The 18,146-nt window shown below is 52.3% G+C and overlaps 1 protein-coding gene across 11 annotated transcripts in view; it reads right to left on the minus strand.

The window, feature by feature from the left end:
* Positions 1 to 7,294: 7,294 nt before the first annotated feature.
* Positions 7,295 to 18,146, minus strand: part of MYO18A (myosin XVIIIA) — a 97,337-nt gene continuing 86,485 nt past the window's right edge. For 5 of the 11 annotated variants that reach the window (XM_055326127.1, XM_055326147.1, XM_055326137.1 and 2 more), the window contains 2 exons: positions 15,796 to 15,918; positions 13,211 to 14,475 (listed from right to left, as the gene is read on the minus strand). In XM_055326127.1, the coding sequence (XP_055182102.1) occupies positions 13,215 to 14,475; positions 15,796 to 15,918 (1,384 nt within the window). In that variant the 3' untranslated portion in view covers positions 13,211 to 13,214. Of the gene's footprint in view, positions 8,731 to 13,210; positions 14,476 to 15,795; positions 15,919 to 18,146 lie in introns of those variants that run through there. The other 6 variants (XM_055326188.1, XM_055326185.1, XM_055326165.1 and 3 more) reach the window with 3 other exon arrangements.

Genomic DNA, 18,146 nt, shown 5'->3' on the forward strand with positions numbered 1-18,146 from the left:
GTGTGAGAACTACAGAGCCTGGCACCCCACAGGAAAGGGGCTACCATGGCATGGCACCTCCGTGAGTACAGCTGGCTTCAGGAAGAAGAGGTTTGTGGGACCCTAAATGATAGATACGGGTCCTGACTGCAGGCAGAGCCACAGAAACCACTTGGGGAACATGGTACCTGGCAGTTAGAGATGCAGTTGGAGGTGTGGGGTGTCCAAGGGCTCTCAGGCTTCTTCCCTCAGCCAGCCCAGCCTCTGGAGACTCAGAGTCCCCATGTCCGTGCCCCAAGGTGTAGGAGGTTGGGGTTGGTTGCTGGACCAAGGGGAGCCGCCTGCCTGAGGCACCCAGAGCAAGAAATCAGCCTAGTCCCAGTCTCTCAATCCCGCCCTCTCCTGACTGACTCCACTGGAGCTGGACCCCCATCTCAGATGGCACTCTCCCCTTCCCCAACTGCTGTCACCACTGCTTGCCTGAGCTGTCACCCTTCCCCCCCATGCTCATCTGCCTCTGCCAGGGAACATTAATTAGCCTAGCTGACTTCATCAAGGAGGTGAGGGGAGGCAACACAAACCCAAAGAAGTAGGGGCACCCAGACACCCACCCCCAGCGGCTGCTGGCAGAGCTGTCTGAGCTGCTGAGAGATTCGCTGGAACTTGGTCTCATTTGCATATCACTCCTTTAATGAACAATTCGAATGAATCCCAAATTTTCAGTTTTCAACTTTCTGTGACTGGTGGGATCTCCTCACATTTGTCCCTGACCTGGACTGACCATTCCCATTGTTTTCCACATGCTCCTGCGAAATAACTTCCTGCCCCAGCAGGTGAACGAGGCCCCCACCCGACCCTGCGCCCCTCCCATGCAGAACCAGCCCAGCCCCACCCCCCCCAGCCCTCCATCCCCATCCCTGTCCCCACCCCGCGGCACCACCGGTTCGGCATCAGGCTCAGTTTGGGGTTCGATCTGTCTTCTCCGCTCCATTACCTTTCCCTGATGGCCTCTAGCGCTGGGAAGGGGAGAGACTTGGAGGGGGTCTATTTAAGAGATTTTTGGAATCTGTGCTTGCGCATCACCCGCTGCCATGAGTTATTTCAGCGCCGATGTTTGTCTCTAGCTGATTATTCCAGCCCGAGAACAGGTGGAGCAGCCTGCGGTGGCTTATTCGTCAGCCAAGGCCATCTGTTCCCAACAAGCTGAGATTTGTAGCTGATTTCTACTGGGGAGCAAGGAGTGGGGGCGAGGAGGGAGATGAAGCCCACCCCCAGCCCCAGGGGACTTACTCCGGACCTTCTGCCAAGCCTGAACCCCCAGGCGTCCGCTTCTCATACCTACACCTTCTCATTTTCTCAGAGAACTCACTAGCTTGACTCTCTGAAACAGCAAAAATAGTTTTTCCTTAAGGGGCTAAACCTACTTGGATGGAGTCAGGTATGAGAAGCACAAACCCATCAGCCAGGCACAAAGTCTGGCCATTGAACCATGTCTACTCACAGAGATCTTTAAAAAAAGAAAGAAAAGAAGTATATAATAACCATGACACAAATATCCTAAATGACCTTTTGATTCTCGGCTTCTCCTTACCCCACTCCACCAGTCCCTCAACAAGAGTACAAGAGTTTCCTTGCCTAAACTTGTCACCTGCAGGGCTCCAGGCTGCACGGAGGGCCCGTCTAGATGCTCCCCCCCCCCCCCCCCCGCCGGCGTTCCTCTCCCTTAAATACCCTGTTCAGGTTCCACCCTCCAATCTGCTCCTCTTCCAGCTTCTACTCTGAGCCATGCCAAGAGATGCCTGCTGCTTTAAAAACAGCTCCCCCACCCCCAGCAAGGGATCTAAGCAGTTTAAGCAGCTTTGCCACATTGGGTCCCCCCCTCCCCCCACCGCACTACTATTTCTATCTACGAAATGCCAGGAAAGAAGCTACTCTTTAAAATCACACTAATATGACAATTTGGGCCCTTCTTTGGTGTTTGGCACAGACATACATCTGTACTGACTTAAAAAAAGCCGTCTGCAAACTTTATAAGCAGAGATACTTCATCTATAACCCACATCCTCAAATAAACCTATTTCTAATTTTTAAGGTCCCTTTTTCTAACACTTATCTATTTATCTGTGTTTTCACGTGCACTTTTGTTGTGTGTACACATTCTGGTAAGAACCCATTCACAGAGCTATAAGAGCGCCTCCCTTTCTAGTTGGTTCTCCAGGCTTATTTTGCCAGTGCCTGGGAGCAGAAGCCCCTTTTCTACTATTAAATTTTGCTCTGTTGGCTCAGTATGTGGTCCACTGGAAAGAACAGCCTCCACAGATGAGCTCTAGGACTCTCAAAGGCAGGCCACGAGTTCCATGCTTCTAGTGCAGAAACTTCAGGGCAGTGCAACTCTCTAGGGTAACTCTTCCTTGCTCTCCCAAGGATAGTACTCCTGTGGGGGCCAGAAGCAGCTCTCCAAGCAAAGGTATGAAGCTGCCAGTCCCCAGGACTAAATATGAGCCCTGAGGCCTATTTCACTGCATACAATCTTGTATTTGCCTGATTACCAGTCATTGACCTGTCTTTCAAAGACATAATGTTTCCAAGGCTATTGGCTACATCTTCTTATACCAGAATGTGTTTTAAAAAAGAAAGAAAGAAAAAAAAAACCCCAAAAACCTCCTTTTTAGATTCTCTGCTTTCAAATCCCTAGTGTCCTCTTTTCCCAAAATCCATTTGCTTCTTTTCCTAATCTAGTCAGATCATAGATATGGTGCAAAACATATAAAAATTTATTAAAATGTGGAAACTCTTTGACTCTTAATCCACCTCAAATATAATTTGCCTGGATGGTGTTGAACCTTAATATCCTTTTTGAGTTTTTTGGTGTTTTTTTTTTTTTAAACTGTCATAGCTGACTTTTGATATCTAAAACAAATTCTATCTGCACATTTAAGTATTCCACTGGGAGATTTATGTCACTGACTTCAATTGCAAAGCACACATCCTTTTTTGGAATCTCCCTCATGTATATGACCCATCACTAGGGTTTACACTACAAAAGACTCAATTTCTGTGAAATTCCTTCTAAACAATCTAGCCTCCTTGTTAACTCCAAAATGACTATTGCTCTGGAAATCACTCCTTCCAGATCAAATCCCAGAGAACGGGGTCTGGATTTTTCCGTTATACTGTAATGAAATTAGACTGAGGTGAATATAGCTTAATGTATGCATTCCGGGCCATGTGGAGCTGTTACTCATAGTGTTGGCACCATATGCATGAAGCACAAATGTGATAATGTATGGAGGATGTTCTGAAAATTGTAAGGAGCAACACAAATGTAAGGTTGACATTTCCCCCCAAAATGCCAAGAAGCGTTTCCTTACTTAGGCCAAGCTTTGGTGAATACCATGCACACAGCCATCAGAGAGGAGGATTGTGACAGTGATTCTTGGCACTCTTTCAACTCCCTTTATCCCCTGACAAGGCCAGAGCAGCTGGGAGATGCTTGGCCCTTTGGTAGAACCAAGCTGAGGATCCTTTTAGGATACACATCACCTCTTGGAGCCTCAGGGAGAGGACACTGCATGGTTGTGATAAAGGTTAGAGGACATAGTAAATGCTCAGCAAATGGGAACATAGTAGGTGCTCAGCAAATGGGAACTATTGTTGATTTCATCTTCCTCCCCATCTCCGGGGTCACTACTGACGGGTGACAGGTGGGAAAAGGTACCCCTCATTGGGAGCTTCTGCCAAGGACCTCCAAGAGCCCTCAAAAAAGTGGGAAACAGTAAGGTCGAGTGGCTGACGGAGACCAGTCCTCACGCAGAGGGAATCCTCGAAGGGCAAGGCTGATGGGCTCGGTCCAGTCAACAGCTTAGGAACCTTCCGAGCGATGGCAGTGGCTTCCCGGCTTCGCGGAGCTGCGGGAAGACCCTTCGGGGGCGGGGGCGGGAGGGTAGGTGCTCTGCAGGCCCAGGGCGGGCAAATACTATATGAACATGTTAATACAGGGCTCCGGGCGGATGGGAGGGCGCCTGCCCGGACTGGCCGAGCCCCCGGGGAAAACCCAGAGGGCGCGGAGAGAAGGCGGAGGAGCAGCCGAGCCGCTGGATAGGACCAACCCCAGACAGACAGACTCGCCCTGGGAGAGGACCGCCTCCCCCAGCGCCCGCCGCCGCCGCTCCCTCTGGCTCGTTACCCAGGGGGATGAAGGGGTGGGGGGGGGAGGAGGGTCTGCGGGCAGCAGGGAGGGGCTCCCCCGAATTTAGGAGCCAGGAGGTTCTTGCCAGCACGACCACCTTGTTTTACAGTTGAGGACACTGAACCCGAGAGATTAAGCCCCTTCTCCAAGGTCTCAGTGCTAGCGTCAAGAGCGCTCCTGTAAGCAGGTTTTGGCCACTTTTGTATTTTGTTTTTACCACGGCACGTGGCCACGACTTCTGCAGGTGAAAAAGCAGCAGCCCCAAATGCAGCAAAACTTGGTGCATTATCAAGCAGGTCCTGGGTGGCCCAGCAGGCTGGGGGATTTAGAATGGACTACTTCCTGGGGAAGGATGAAAGGAGCTGGGGAGGCAGCCAGTAGCAGCAGCAGGCAAGGACAAATACCATAGGTTGGTCTGGAATGTGTTGCTATGTAGAAGGTGGGGAGGAGTTCCAGCTTCCCTGAGAACCAGCTCAGAGGAAATGAAAGGGGAGGGGGAGGATTATGGTCAGATTTCAGGCAGTCGTTTCTCTGAGGGATGACAATGGGGCCCTTTGTTCAGGGGCCAAGGGAGGCTGTGGACTCGGGCCCCGCCCCCCTCCCCCGTGGGAGGCCTTTGGGGACCCATTTTCCTCTAGTCCCACAGAGCCCAGCACGGAGGACAGGGATTCATGATTTACTTTGAAAAGTTCCCACCATTCAGGTAGGAGATCCTTCTCCAATGGGCCTCCTGGGCTCTTTGCTGAGGATGAGGACAGCAGAAGCGCAGGCTCGGGGGCCCTGAGGGGAAAACAGCAGTCATGGCATCTCTTGCTACACGCTCACTGCCAAATTGATTCAAATTGGCTTGGATATGAACATATGATTAAAGGAGCTGCGCGATTCATTTATCAGGAGAGATTAAAGAGCTGCATCTGCGCAGCCTAGCTGGGGGACAATTAAGGAGCAAATCGCTAAGTGTCTGTGCCACCAGGCATGGGGGCGGGGCATGAGGGGGCACAGCTGGGATAATCTGCCAAGAGGACACAGGACAAAGGAGGAAGTTCAGGAGTCCCTGTGGGCCGCTCTTGTCTCTGGGCATAGCCTGTGCCACCATGGGGAGCCTTTGGTCCTCACCTGCACCTCTCACCCAGGAGTTAGAGCAGTCCTGAGGGTCTGAGATGACAGAGGAGATGCTATCAAGGCAGCTTTGAGCCTGGCACAGGGGCAGATTTGCTGCCTGTTTTTTGAGAATCATTTACATCTTAGTGACCAGAGCTGCCATGAGTGTACAGTGTACAGGGGAGGGCTCTGAAGGCGCACGCAAATAAAGTTGGGCTTTGACAGCCCTGCAGGCCCCTGGACTCCCCTGGGGAGTTGGTGCTGAGGGCATTGCCTCCTTCCCAGCCTGGAGCCTAGCACCCTGGCCGAGGGGCTTTGTGGCAACCTGAAGTGTTGGTCATGTGAGGCTAAGTCCGGCTTCCTTAGAAGATCCCTGCCTGTGGAGATCCCTACCGTCTTTTCCTGCCTCAGGTCCTTTGCTTAAGCTCTTCTTTTTTTCCAGGAGCCCTGTGGAAGTGCTATCCTTTCTTTAAGCCCCAGTTCAAAATACCAGCTCCTTTTAGAAGCCTTCCCATCCTCCTCCACCTGAACCCCACACCCCATTCTCTCCCCATAATATGCCCAAAGCAACTTTTTTCTCCTTCTGTTTTCTCATGTAATTATTTCCACATGGGTCTGCCCATGTCCACAAACCCCTAGATGACAAACACTATGATTTGCTCCTCTCTACTCACCCAAAGCCCGCACATATTATATTAGTAGGTGCAGTGCCTACCTATTTTGTATGTCAGCATCTCCACTAGAATATCTGTTTTATAAAAGAAGGAAACTCATTGGTCCCCAGCACTTAGAACAGTGCCTAGGCCATAGGAGGCAGTTATGGAATATTTGTCAAGTGAATGAATAAATTAGTAATAGAAGTTCTCTGACTTGAATAATAATAATAAGCCTTCTGCCCCTAGACTACTAGATAATGATGATGGACTTTCCAGTTAGCCAGAGGCCTAAGCCTGAGTCAGTGTGGGTCGACAGAATTGGGATCTTGTCTGAAGGTGGGAGGTACTTTGTCATACTAGTTCCTGCAAGAAACAGAAAACACACCCATCTAACTTGAGAGGACAAGTAAAAGATGAATGTGAGGAGCCAGCAGTAAAAAAAAAAAAAAAAAAAAAAAAAAAAGTTACTTTTACTACCTTCTCTATTCAACTGGGGCAGTGGAGGGGGAAGTCTCTTTCATTCAAGATGGATCCATTTGACACTCCTCTCCCACTCATTCTGGGGGACTTTCCTCCCTCCTTCCCTTTCTTGACCCTTTCTGGGTGGCTGACATCACCAGAGCCTTGGCATTAGGGCTGTGTGATACCCTTTCCTGACTATCTGTACAAACCAGGGGAGCCTGACTGACCAGCTGTAAAAGAAACTTTATGAGTGCAGGGATTATAACTGGTCACATTACAGAAGGTAGAGGAGGAGGAGGAGGTGGAGGAGGAGGAGGAGAGGGAGTCATTTGTTTTTGCCTTTCTGCAAGAGCTGCCTCTTAGCTGTCAGTGAGCAGAGCAAGGGTGGACTGAGGCATGAAGGCAGGGACTGAGCAGGGCAGAGAAGCCAGAACTCCCAGCCTACTCGAGTTGCCCTATGGCCAATGGGGTTGGAGGCCAAGGAGAGTTCTGCCATGTTTTGAGCAAAAAATCATATTTGGAATGATTAAAAATAAATCTAAAAATTTTGCCTAGTAAGGACTTGCATCCAAAAAAAAAAAAAAAAAAAGACAGGATCTCTGATTTAATAACCAGAGGGACGTCCACATTTCTGAGTGGAGGCCAGGGTAGGATGTGGTGTGGATGGCTCTGATTACAATCCACAGGCTCTTAAAATAAAAGGAGGGGTTTGTCTTCCTTGATCAACCTTTTCATCCTTCTACCTTTGCCTGCCCCAAATTACCTGCCAAAGCTGTGAGTGGCACCGGTCTGGTGTGGGAGTAGGCTAGAGACCCGGGTACTTCCCCAAGTCCCCAGCAGAATCCTGATTCTGCTCTCCAGTGAGCACCCAGGACTTAACCTGAGCCTGAAGGAACAAGCGGGAAAATTGGCAGAGCCGGGAGGGAAAGGGCATTTATTTCCATACATCAGGTAAACAGGGAAGAGAGAGCACAGCCCAATGAGTACAAACCAATTGCAGGAGAGAAGGGGGGACAGCAGATGGGAGAGGCACCAGGCACTGCCCTTGGGCCCCCTAGCCTGGTGGTTGGTGGGATGACCTGTAGGGTGGGGGCTGGGACTTTTGGGCCTAATGTTGTCATGTCTGGAGTGAGCGTGTGGGGGCAGGGCAACTGGAAGAAGAAAAATGACTTGGGCCCAGGACACATGTGAGGACTGGTGTCTAATACACACCAGTACTGACCCAAACCCCCATCGTCAGTTTTTCTGATCACAAGCCCTCAACTCAAGGCCTTCCCTCTCAAGTTGGGCCTATGGTGCAGGAAACTTGGACAGAATGGCAGGGAGGCAATGCTTGGATAAGCCCTGAATCGGTGTAGGTGGAATAGGTTTAGTCTTAAATAAATCATTGCACGTAACACACTGATGAGACGATGGGGGGTGGGGGCTGGAACTGCTGGATAGTACATATGCACCCCTGTCTGTGTAGGCATGCTCAACCCAAATCCAGAAACACCTGAGAGCCCCACTTCGTGCTGACTTAAGAATCTGGACCCAGCTCCACTTACTGGTCTCTCCAGCTGCACAGAGAAAGGACTGCTCTCTGAGGAGTGAAGATGGAGATGAGATTCCCCTAGTCATTCCCGCAAACCCCAGCTGCCACCACAGCCCCCTCCCACTCTTTCAGGGATGCAGCTGTGATGGAGAGGTTGGCTATTTAAATTAAAAGGAAAAAGACAGCAGGCACTGAGAAGAGAAAGCCCTCAACCCAGGGGGCAGGGGGTAGAGAATTGCTGTTCCTGCCCCATCCCCTGACTCTTCCCCATGGACCCAGCAACCTAGAGTGTCCCATCAGGCCATCTGTCCATTGTCCCTGAGCAGGGGGCTGAGATGGAGGTCAGCTTGCTGGCTCCATGCAGTGCCAAGCCACCTGCCACTGCCCACAGTGGCCCAAGGTAGAAGCCAAGAGTGTGGCATTCTGGAGGCAGAAGGAGCAAAAAGTTCTCTTTTCGAAAACTCCTCTCCCCCCCCCCCCCACCTCTTCCATGTGGAGACATCAGACACCCACAGCTTGGAAAGCCCCCTGACCCAACGGGGCTGGGTGTTTCCCATGCAGATCAGCAGTCAGGTGGGGGAGACCTGTGCCCTGCTGTTTCCTGGGAGAGGCGCTGTGGCAGCAGTAGCCATTGGGTGCAAGGGGTACAGACCACTCCCCTGGGCTATGCGTTGGTCTCTGTTGGTTTGGCCTCTGTGTCGCTGTCACTCAGATAGTTATGGGAGTATCGCAGCCTGGAGGTGCTGTCCAGAGGGTCGTGCTCATCATCTGACCGGTCAGGGGCAAGGGACTTCCAGTAGCTGGTAGGGCTGCAGGGAGAGAGGCACAAGGTCACTGGAAAGATGATCTTTACCTTCAGCACCAAAGCCTTTGGGTCTGGGGAGGCTCCCAAGGCCCTGTCACAGCATTTGCCAAAAGCCACAGATTGAAAAGCAAATTCAATCCCTCACACTCAGAGTAGTGACAGAAAGGAGCATATTGTCTTGATTCTGAAAACTTTTGAAACTCCCAAGAAAGCAGTGCTATAGGGTATGCGTAAGAACTGGCTACAGACTCCTGTGTTCTTCCCCAGAGAAATTCTGATTTGCTGGCTTCTGTGTGGGACTGAGGAATTCTGCTTTTTCAATTCCTCCCCCGAAGATTCTGATGCAGGTGGTCCATGGACCATGCTGACAGGTCTCGTAGATTACAGGGCACCAGCCTGCCTAAGGTAAATTTATCCCTAAACAGAATTCCTTCCCTACTGGATACTCCCAGACCTGAACCCTTTCCCCTCAAGTTTTCCTGAGGTCTCTGAGACTTTCTGCCCTTGACCATGGCATCATCCACTCATCACAAGGAATGGAGGCTCAGGTTGTAGGGACTGGCAAGACCTCTGTTTTGGAGTAGCACAGGCATCCCTTCCTTGGCACCATAACCCAACCCTGGAGAGTTTTCATCAGGTCGCTGGGAGCCTCCAACTTCCCCTCACCAGGAGGTGAAGAAGCATTATCCCTGGAAAAAGCAGGCTCATGGCATTGAGCAAGGATGGAAACCTCTTGCTCCGCTCTCTTTTTTCTTTCTTTCCCAAAGCCTCAGGGCTGCCTGCCCCTGCCCCTCCCACCTCTGCTGCCTTTGCAGGTTCAAGTGCACCATAATTTCAGCACTCTTGAACAAAATGCAGCTCAGAGGCGCTCCACCCCTACCAGTGCCCTGCACTCAGAATCCCTGCCCACTCCACTCCCGAGGACACCACTCTGCTTTCAGATCCTAGAGAGCTTCCGTCAGGATAAACAGGAGTTTGGTAACTCTTCTGCTCACAACTCTGCTTTAAGAATCTGAGCGGGGACCTTGTTTACTGGCCCCTTCGAAGTTCTTCTATCCTCAAACCAAAAGAAGAGGAAACAGGGTTCTGCAAGAAAGAATCACATTCTTAGCTTTTCCAACTGTGTCTGAAGAAAGGGTTTGGCTATTGAGTACTTCCTGTGTGTGAGACTGTCCCAGGCACTCTGGATATGTGTCTTACTCTTCAGGACAACTCTATGAAATGTCAGCGGGAAGTTGGTTCAAAGAGAGGAAACATCTCGCTCAAGGTCACACAGTCAGTAAGTAAATTTGAACTTGGACTCTTAAACCTCAGGCCTTTTGCTGACTCCACCCTGCTGCTAGATTAGGTGACCTGAAGAGAAAAAATGAACAAATCTGAATGCTCCTCGCTGACCTGGGTGAGAGCCCAGGGGGTTTGTAAAGATAGGTCTCTCTATCTCTCTCTTTCTCTCTCTGTCTCCCTGGGGAGAAGGAAGAGCCTGATAGAATACATGTTCAATTATGCAGAATGGTTCAGGAATGGGGCAGTCTGGTTAATAGTTATCATATTTCTCATGAATGAATTACCATTTTTAAAGGAATCAGAATAGCACAAAACACATTTAATACAAACTAGACTGAACATAAATGAGTCTTACTTTGATGGGCCAAAGGCACTTAAGGACTCTAGGGTATCTCAGGGACAAAATTATAAAGCTCAATGATGACTGTGCAACATAGAAAAAATTGGGGTTATTTTAGCTTTTGGGTTGTTTGAATTCTAAATTAGTGGGAGCCTGGTTTTATTTTCAATTTTTGGACAGAGTTTCTGGGCACCCAAGTGCAAAGTTCTGCTGTTGGGCAAGAGGACTTTGTGGAAAAACAGTAGGGTTATTTTGGGGGCAGACAGGGGGGCAAGGTGGATGCCAGGGCTGCGATCCAGATGTAAACAGGGCACCGCAGGGTAGGGCTGGTCTGAGATCTTTTCCATTCTCGTGCTTCTCCTGAGTGGGGCGGCAGCCCCCACTCCCACATTTCTGTGCCTGCCAAGCAGATACCTGGATAGATGATAGCCAGGTTCTAGCACTGCCCCAGATGTGGGACAAGTGACAGAGGTGGCTGGAGAGGGGGCCAACTCCATGCTCCTCTCTGGAGCTCCAGGGAGCTACAAAATACCTTGCTCCTCGCTGGGTATGCTTCAGCCAGGCTCCTTGGTGGATTCACAGTGCCACAGCTGAAGAGCCAACAGCAGGCAGCTAGCCTCCTCCCCAGGGCAAGAGTCAGGACTGGCAATTTGAACATTTTAACCAAATTGTTCAAAAAGCTTTCCTTCCCACAAGCCAGCCGTTTCCTGCACATTGCTGTCACAAACAATTTGGTGTATAAGCTAATTCATGCTGGGTGAGCCCAGGGTGGCAGCCCCCTCCCCTTGCCTTTGCTATGGATGAGTTTGCCTTCTGAATTCTCACCGGTCCCGCATTGCCAGATGGGAAGCTAAGCCACCACTCCGCCCCTGCCCCACACTTGGCAGTTTCTCTACCCACAGCCAGTTTGTGCAGAGCCCGGCCAGGTCCTCCCTTCCCTGGCCCTCCTCTTGCCGGCTCTGTATTGGCTGGCTAGCTTCTTCTGGCTCAGTGCCCACTCTCCCTGCAGTGAATCCAGTCCTCCTTGGTGGTGGTGTGTAGGGTTTCGGGACTACTCCGGTTTTCCTGGTGGACAAGAGGAACTGTGCAGGTGGCTGGGGGAAGAAGCAGGCATCACATGTTTTTGACGTTGGGCTGAAAGCACTGGGTCTGAAATACACCAGTTGCTGGGTAGTGTGGGAGGGCCTGGCAAGGCCGGAGGCTCCCTCTTCAGGCAGGGGTGCAGTGCTCAGAAGGGCCTGGCCTATCAACTCACTTCCTGCACTGGGGGAGCTGGGCACTTGGCAGGGCTGCTGAGGGGAAGGCTGATGTGGTAGACACAATATTGTGACTCCTGTCTTTTCTCACTGTGGGGTTGAAAACAGCTCCCTAGTGCAACTGAGATGTTTCCGCTCTTCCCAGAGCACCCTGCAACCATCTGCCACACAGGGGAAGCAACAGAGGTGTGCTGAGCCCAAAGACTTGGTTTCAGAGCAGCTCAGGGTTTGAGGAATCCAAGATGGCCATGAGCCTGGTCTAGGTTTAAATTCCACCCTCTCCCCACCAACCCCTCACCCATTTCCAAGGAGTGCAGATAACATTCACTTCTACTTGTCCGTTTCTTAGATCATAACTGGTCCCTTTGGGTAGAACTCCACCAACTCGCTGTTACTTGCTCAGAGGCTCCAGGGCATTAGAGGCCCAAAGGCATGCAACAGGTGTGTGTTAATTCATGCACCTGAGAAGCAGTGCCCATGCCCCAGGTGGGGGGCTGCACTCTGGGGTCATACCTCCTGGGAAGCAGCAAGCTTGCTCTGGGAGGTACTATGCCAAAAACAGCTTCACATAACCAGGGTGATCCAAGTGTCACCACCCACCAGGGAAACTGGCAACAATGGGATTCCAGTGAGTCAGTCTTTGCCTTTCTTCTGAGGTGGGGGTGTGGGCATAAAGGGCCTAACTGCTAGATCTCCCTTCCCACAGAGAGAAGGCTGGGGGAAGCAGGAGAGCCAGGAGGGGGCTGTCACTCAAGCAGCTGCTAATTTCTATTCATTATAACTTTTTAAGATGGGCTGAGACGAGGTGACGCCCATGTGTGGGCTTCAGGTGGGAGGGATGGGGAGGGAGTCAGGCATCTCTGGGTTTGATGGAGGGTGTGGTACTGTGGGGGCTGCAGCCCTGTAAGCCTTGCACTCTGAGGCTTGAGCTCTGTGCCAGGGAGGAAGGTGGTTTTGCAGGGCAGGGAAGAGCTGAGCCAAAGGCCTCATAATAGATGAGAGCCACTAACGCACCAACTCACACCCAGGAAGGTCCGCTAGAGCCCTCTCCCAAGACCAGCCTGTTGGGGCCATGGACAAAAAGCTCCCATATTGGTGCTGCCAGGCACACACAGCAAATATCTCACCCATGTGCTCTGCCTTGGGCCATACAGAAGAGCAGTCAAGGGTAAGTTGAATAGACTCCATTCTGATCCCAGCAACATCACTTCCCAACTATGTGACCTTGGCAAATGACTTCGCCTCCCTGAGCCTCAGCTTTCTCTCCTAGAAGATGGAGCTAGTCAGACCTTTGTTACGGAGTTAGTATGAGGATTAGGTGAACAAAGTGTGGCAAATATCTAGGAGGGCCCCTGGCCTGTTATTAGGGACTTAATAAGTGTGACTGACCATCCTAAGCACCATCAGGTGACTGGGCTTGGAGCTCAGATGGACTACCTGGCCTCACTCTCCACGGTAGCCAGAAAGCTCTCTGAGGCCAGGCTGGCTCATCTGGATGGGTTGGATGGAGAGGCCCAAGCGGTGAGAGGTGAGGTGGGAGCACATTAGTTAGTTCACACCAAGCGGCACACTCCATGCTGCACTCCATGCCGGGTGCCACCTACTGCACTAGTCGCTCTCGGGTCGGTACAGGTACCGCATCATCAGGCTGTCCACCTCCTTCTTGCGCTTCTTCTCCTCCTTCCGAGATTGCCGGCGTGCCTGCCCGGCCTCCTCCTCTTCCACAGCTGGGCCCTTCTTCACGCTTGAGCGGCTGTGGCCTGACATGGTAGAGCCACTGGATGTTGATGAGGACTCTGACTCTGTCTCTGTTCTCTTTCTTCTCGATTTGGACTTCTTCTTGCTCTTTCGAGAGCGCCCTTTCTTCCGCCGCTTGTGCTCCGAGGAATCCTCGGAGCTGGAGCTGGAGCTGGAGCTGCTCCTCCTCCTGCTGCGGCCCTTGCGGCCGCCCTGGGCCCGGGACACGTCAGCGGCAGAGGCCGAGCGGCGGATGCTGGTGGCCTGCGCTGGGAGGTCCAGCTGGACGCTGCGGACGCTTTGGATGCTCTTGCGGTCATCCTCCTCAGAGTCGGGCTCCAGGCTGCTCCTCTGGAACGGGACGGGTTTGTAGCTCAAGACTTCGTTGATGGCGGCCTCCAGGTCTGGGTCCAGGTAGGAGCGACGGTTAGCAGGACGGATGCCAGAGCCTAGAGGCTCATCGGTGACAGAGGCTGAGATGCGGGGCCGCGGAGGCACCGACAGACTGCGGGCCAGTGACGGGTGGCTGTACTGGGAGTGGGCCTCGCTCAAGGCCACGCTGGCCGTGTCATCCCACGCATCCAGGCAGCTCTGGCCCAGGGACAGGTGGGAATCAGGGCTGTCCCGGCCTAGGCCTGAGGCCCGGCTCAAGGAAGGGCTGAGGGTCCTGGACACGGACAGGGTATCGAGCCGGGAGGTGCTGCGCCGGGAACTGGGGGAGCCCGAGAGCGAGAAGCTCATGGAGGAGCGGGCCCCGTCCTCACCAGAGCCCCGGGAGCCACGCCGGGTGGCCGAAGAGGCCCGGCTGGTGGGGGCAGAGACCGTGGAGGCCCGGTCAAAGTCTGAGCCCCACCTCTTCTCCAGCCCCCGGCCAGTGCGGCGGCTGGGGGCCTCGGAGAAGGTGGAGCTGCGTTCATCCAGCTCATCCCTGGGCCCCGGGCAGGTCTTCCGGGGGGGCCTCTCGGGGGAGGCCGCCCGCTCGCTCAGGGTGGTGAAGAGCGAGTCCTCGTCCCCAGTGCCCCCGATGGAGTCCTTCAGGGTGAGCCGTTTCCGGTAGCTCAGGGAGCTCAGTGCTGAGGCGGGCCTCTCCTCCACCCCCTTGCCCTCTTTCCCAGAGGTGTTGAGGGCCGTCCTAGGGGAGGGAGGTGAGGCCAGGAAGAGAGAACCAGTAGTGGGTTAGAGGCAGCACAGACAGAATGAGAGAGGGAGAGAGAAAGAGAGAAAGAGAGGAGCCAGCATTAAACCCAGAGAATAAAGACACAGTGGGAGGGAGGAGACAGGAGGCAAAGGGAGCACCCGGCAGCACCCTGGCAAAGTGGCACTGAGAGCATTGGAGGAAATGAAGCAAAATAATTTGCGTCAGTGAAAATAGCTTCATGGAGAATGTCATGTAAATTAGACCATTGTTCTATTTCATCACTTTTCCCCCTCTAAAACGTTTAGTTCAATTTATTTCATTGTCAACTACCTGGAGCCTTGTGCCATGCCATGGTGAACGGCAGTGGGGCGGGAAGGCGGCATTATCTGCGGTAACAAAATGTTGTTTGGCTGAATAAATTAAGCCAATTAGAGGGGGCGGCTGGGTGCTTATGGTGTGGGGGCTGGACTTGGGAAGGGGCCTCAGGGGAGCTGGAGGAGGAGGGGGATTACTTTGTTCATCCAGCCTGCCAGCAGCCTCTGGGAGGGGGTGGGGAAGCAAGGATGGGGTGGGGGGAATCAGGATGGCTCTGAGTTGGGGAGAAGCTGGGAGGCTGGGGAGCCAGCAGGAGGCACTGGAGCAGAGGACAGAGGATCTCCCTCCCTGCTGCCATGCTGGCTGGGGAAGTGCAGGATGGGGAATGTGCAGCTGGATTTCAGGGGTAGGGTCTGCATGATGGGAAAACTGACTTGGCTGGACAAGAGGGGAATGAGTTCCTCCAGTGGATGGGTGCAAGCAGAAAGCGTGGGGTTGCAGGGAGGGTGAGGGGACGTGGTGAAAAGATCAGAGGAAGGAGAGAATGGGCAGAGAAAGAGGAATGTAGCTGTGTCAGGGGAGTCAGGGGGAACCAGTGCCTTTTCTGCTGCTATTCCCCTTAAGATTTCAGAGGTCCAGAACCGGCCCAAGCCAGCCCTGTCCAGGGTTGTGGGATCCAGAGTCTCCTTATGCCCCATTCCAGCCTTGATTCCAGTGCTCAAACTTGCAAGTGGTTCAACCAACATTTGTTGATGCATAAGCGGGGATGAATTCAAACCTACAGTAAACCAAAGCCCCAAGCCTGGTAGGAAAACATTTCCTGGGAAGAACAAGGGTGCCACAGACCCTAAGAAGACACTGAGCCTCCTGTGCTCATTCCACATGTCAGACAACAGATGCTGGGAGCATGAAGCCTGGTCTTTTTGGGATCAAGGCCCTACTCCATTATTCCTGGTGCATGAGGTGGCTTTTCTTCCCAGCTCAAGGCCACATGCTCACCTGGAACTCTTCAAGCTGCCATCATCGGAAGCTGCCTTGGAAGGCCCCTTGTTTTTTGACAACCATGACTTGACTCCGTCGACGCGGTCCTCCAGCTCTGAGTCCACATCTGAGTCCCCCTCGCTGTGGGATGAGGAGCAGAAAGGTAGGCAAGGCAGGGGAGGAAGAGATCACCCACTGCCCAGCAGGGAACGCAGAAGTGGTGGCAGGTTTGTCTTGGGTGGGTGTGGGGGTAGGATGCGGGGTGGCATGCACATCAGTGAGTCAGGGAGAACAAGAGAGGTTAGATGGGGCACACAGTTCACAAGGACCCGGCCCCACTCAGCAGGCCACACTGTACAATAGCCACCCCCAGGACCCTGAGGAACACGGAGGCACCTCCTATTCTATTTCTTGGGACAGGCTGGCTGTTCCGTCAAACAGAACCAATGAGGATGACAGGGAAACCATCCATTGATGAGTTATGGCTAAATGGCTGTCGGTTAAAAAGAGGAGTCCTAGGCCCTACAGTTACTCCCTGAGGTTGACTCCATCTCGTCTGCCCACTCCCAGAAATGGGGCCACAGCAGTGGCCATTTCCCACACCTTTGCTGCGAGAGCTAGACTGCCAGCCACAGGTTGGAGAAGGGCATCGTTATGCCTTCAGGTCAGCTTGGACTAGAGGCTCATCAGCCAATGGTGGCGCTAACCTGAGCATGACAGACCAGATCCCAGATCCACCCTGATACTTCCCTGGCCCCTAAGAAACAGAGGAGGATGAGGATGGGGCATCAGCACTTCCTGAGGTGGTGGCAACAACTCTGGGATTCAAACTGGGCCCTGGAGATCCACTTGAGCCCAGAAAGTCCCAGATGACGGGATGGCTCCGTCTCTCCAAGTCTCCTCTTCCCTCCCTCAGGCAGCTGCCAGCTCTTGCTCCCAGTTGCACATCTGGTCTGGCCAAGCCAGCCTGAGCCCTCTCTACTTGCAGAAAAGCCCAAAGGAGTCAGATTCTGAGGCTGGAGTCATGGTGACTCCTTTACAAAGCAGTGAGGGCTTAGAGAGGGCTTCTGAATGAGAATGCTTTTAGAATTCTGCAAAATGTCTGCTCCCACATTCCCCTGCTATGGACATGCTAGGATTTCTCCTTGACACAAATCTCCTTTCATCTGTGTCAACAGGAGCAGCACCATTCCTGAATTATGTTCTTGAATAAATAGCCGCACAGGCATGCGCGTGTGTGCATGCATGCATGTGTGTGTGTGTGTACACACGTGCGCACACACACAGAGGAAACCACCAGACACTGTACTGAGGACTGTAGGGAGCATGACCTGTTGGGAAGGGAACAAAGCCCATATTTTATGGGTTTCCATCAAATACAGAATTAGAACAAAGACAAGGCTAGCTGATGCCCAGGGTAAACAGGAGTTTAGCAGACAGCCCAAAACCACTAATGCAAGCCCTGTGCCTCTCCAAGCCTGGCAGATTTACTATGGTACACAGGCCCCATGGAACGCCAATACCACCTGATTTATACACTCGTGCAAAAAACCTCCTTCTCTAGCTTCAGAGCCTGTAATTTATCACCACCGTTCATAACCATATTGATTGCCTTTAGAAAGGAGGTGCTGTATGCATCACAAAATCTATGTCTACATGTTAAAAGTGTTTCTGTATAAATCTCCCTTAATACTGCACTGTTTACTGCTTTCATTAAGGTTATGGCAATAACAACTGTATCTCTAAGTAAATCGAAACATTATTTTTCTGCCCACCTTAGCACACTTATGCGCTCGCTCGCTCAATAACTTGGACCTGAAACCCAGCTGCTGAGGATGGAGCCACGGCCACCTCTGGCATCAGCAGGACTGTGGTGAGGACCGCACGCCCCAGCACACCTGTGTGAGTGCACACACGTGTGTGTGCACACATGCATGTGCGCACATGCCCTTGCCTTGCAGTGGTCTAGAATATGATCTTAAATGTGCATTTTATCAGCCCTCGGAGCTCTCTACAGCCCAAGGATGGCAGGGCTAGAACGCACAGGGGACACATAGTAGCGTACCCAGAATATGAATTTTCCTCCTTACATTCAGGGCAGCAAATGGGTTGAGAAGCTGGCCAACCTGCCCTCGCCTTCCTTTTAGTTTCAAGCCTATAGATGATGTTTAGGTTCTTTTCCTTAAATAATCAGGCCCGTAAACAAACTCCAGGGGCAGGCAGGCTCAGGGGGCAGTTGAAATTTTAAATGGTCGGAATTAAACCTCGAGTCAAATACAATTTATGTCCAGGCTCATGTGCTATTAGTTAACTGGGAGCCGAATCGCAGGGGAACAAACAAACGGAGACAGAATGGCGGGGGATATTAA

This window comes from Nyctereutes procyonoides, unplaced genomic scaffold (assembly GCF_905146905.1).
Source record: "Nyctereutes procyonoides isolate TBG_1078 unplaced genomic scaffold, NYPRO_anot_genome, whole genome shotgun sequence".
In the NCBI taxonomy this organism is placed as follows: domain Eukaryota; kingdom Metazoa; phylum Chordata; class Mammalia; order Carnivora; family Canidae; genus Nyctereutes; species Nyctereutes procyonoides.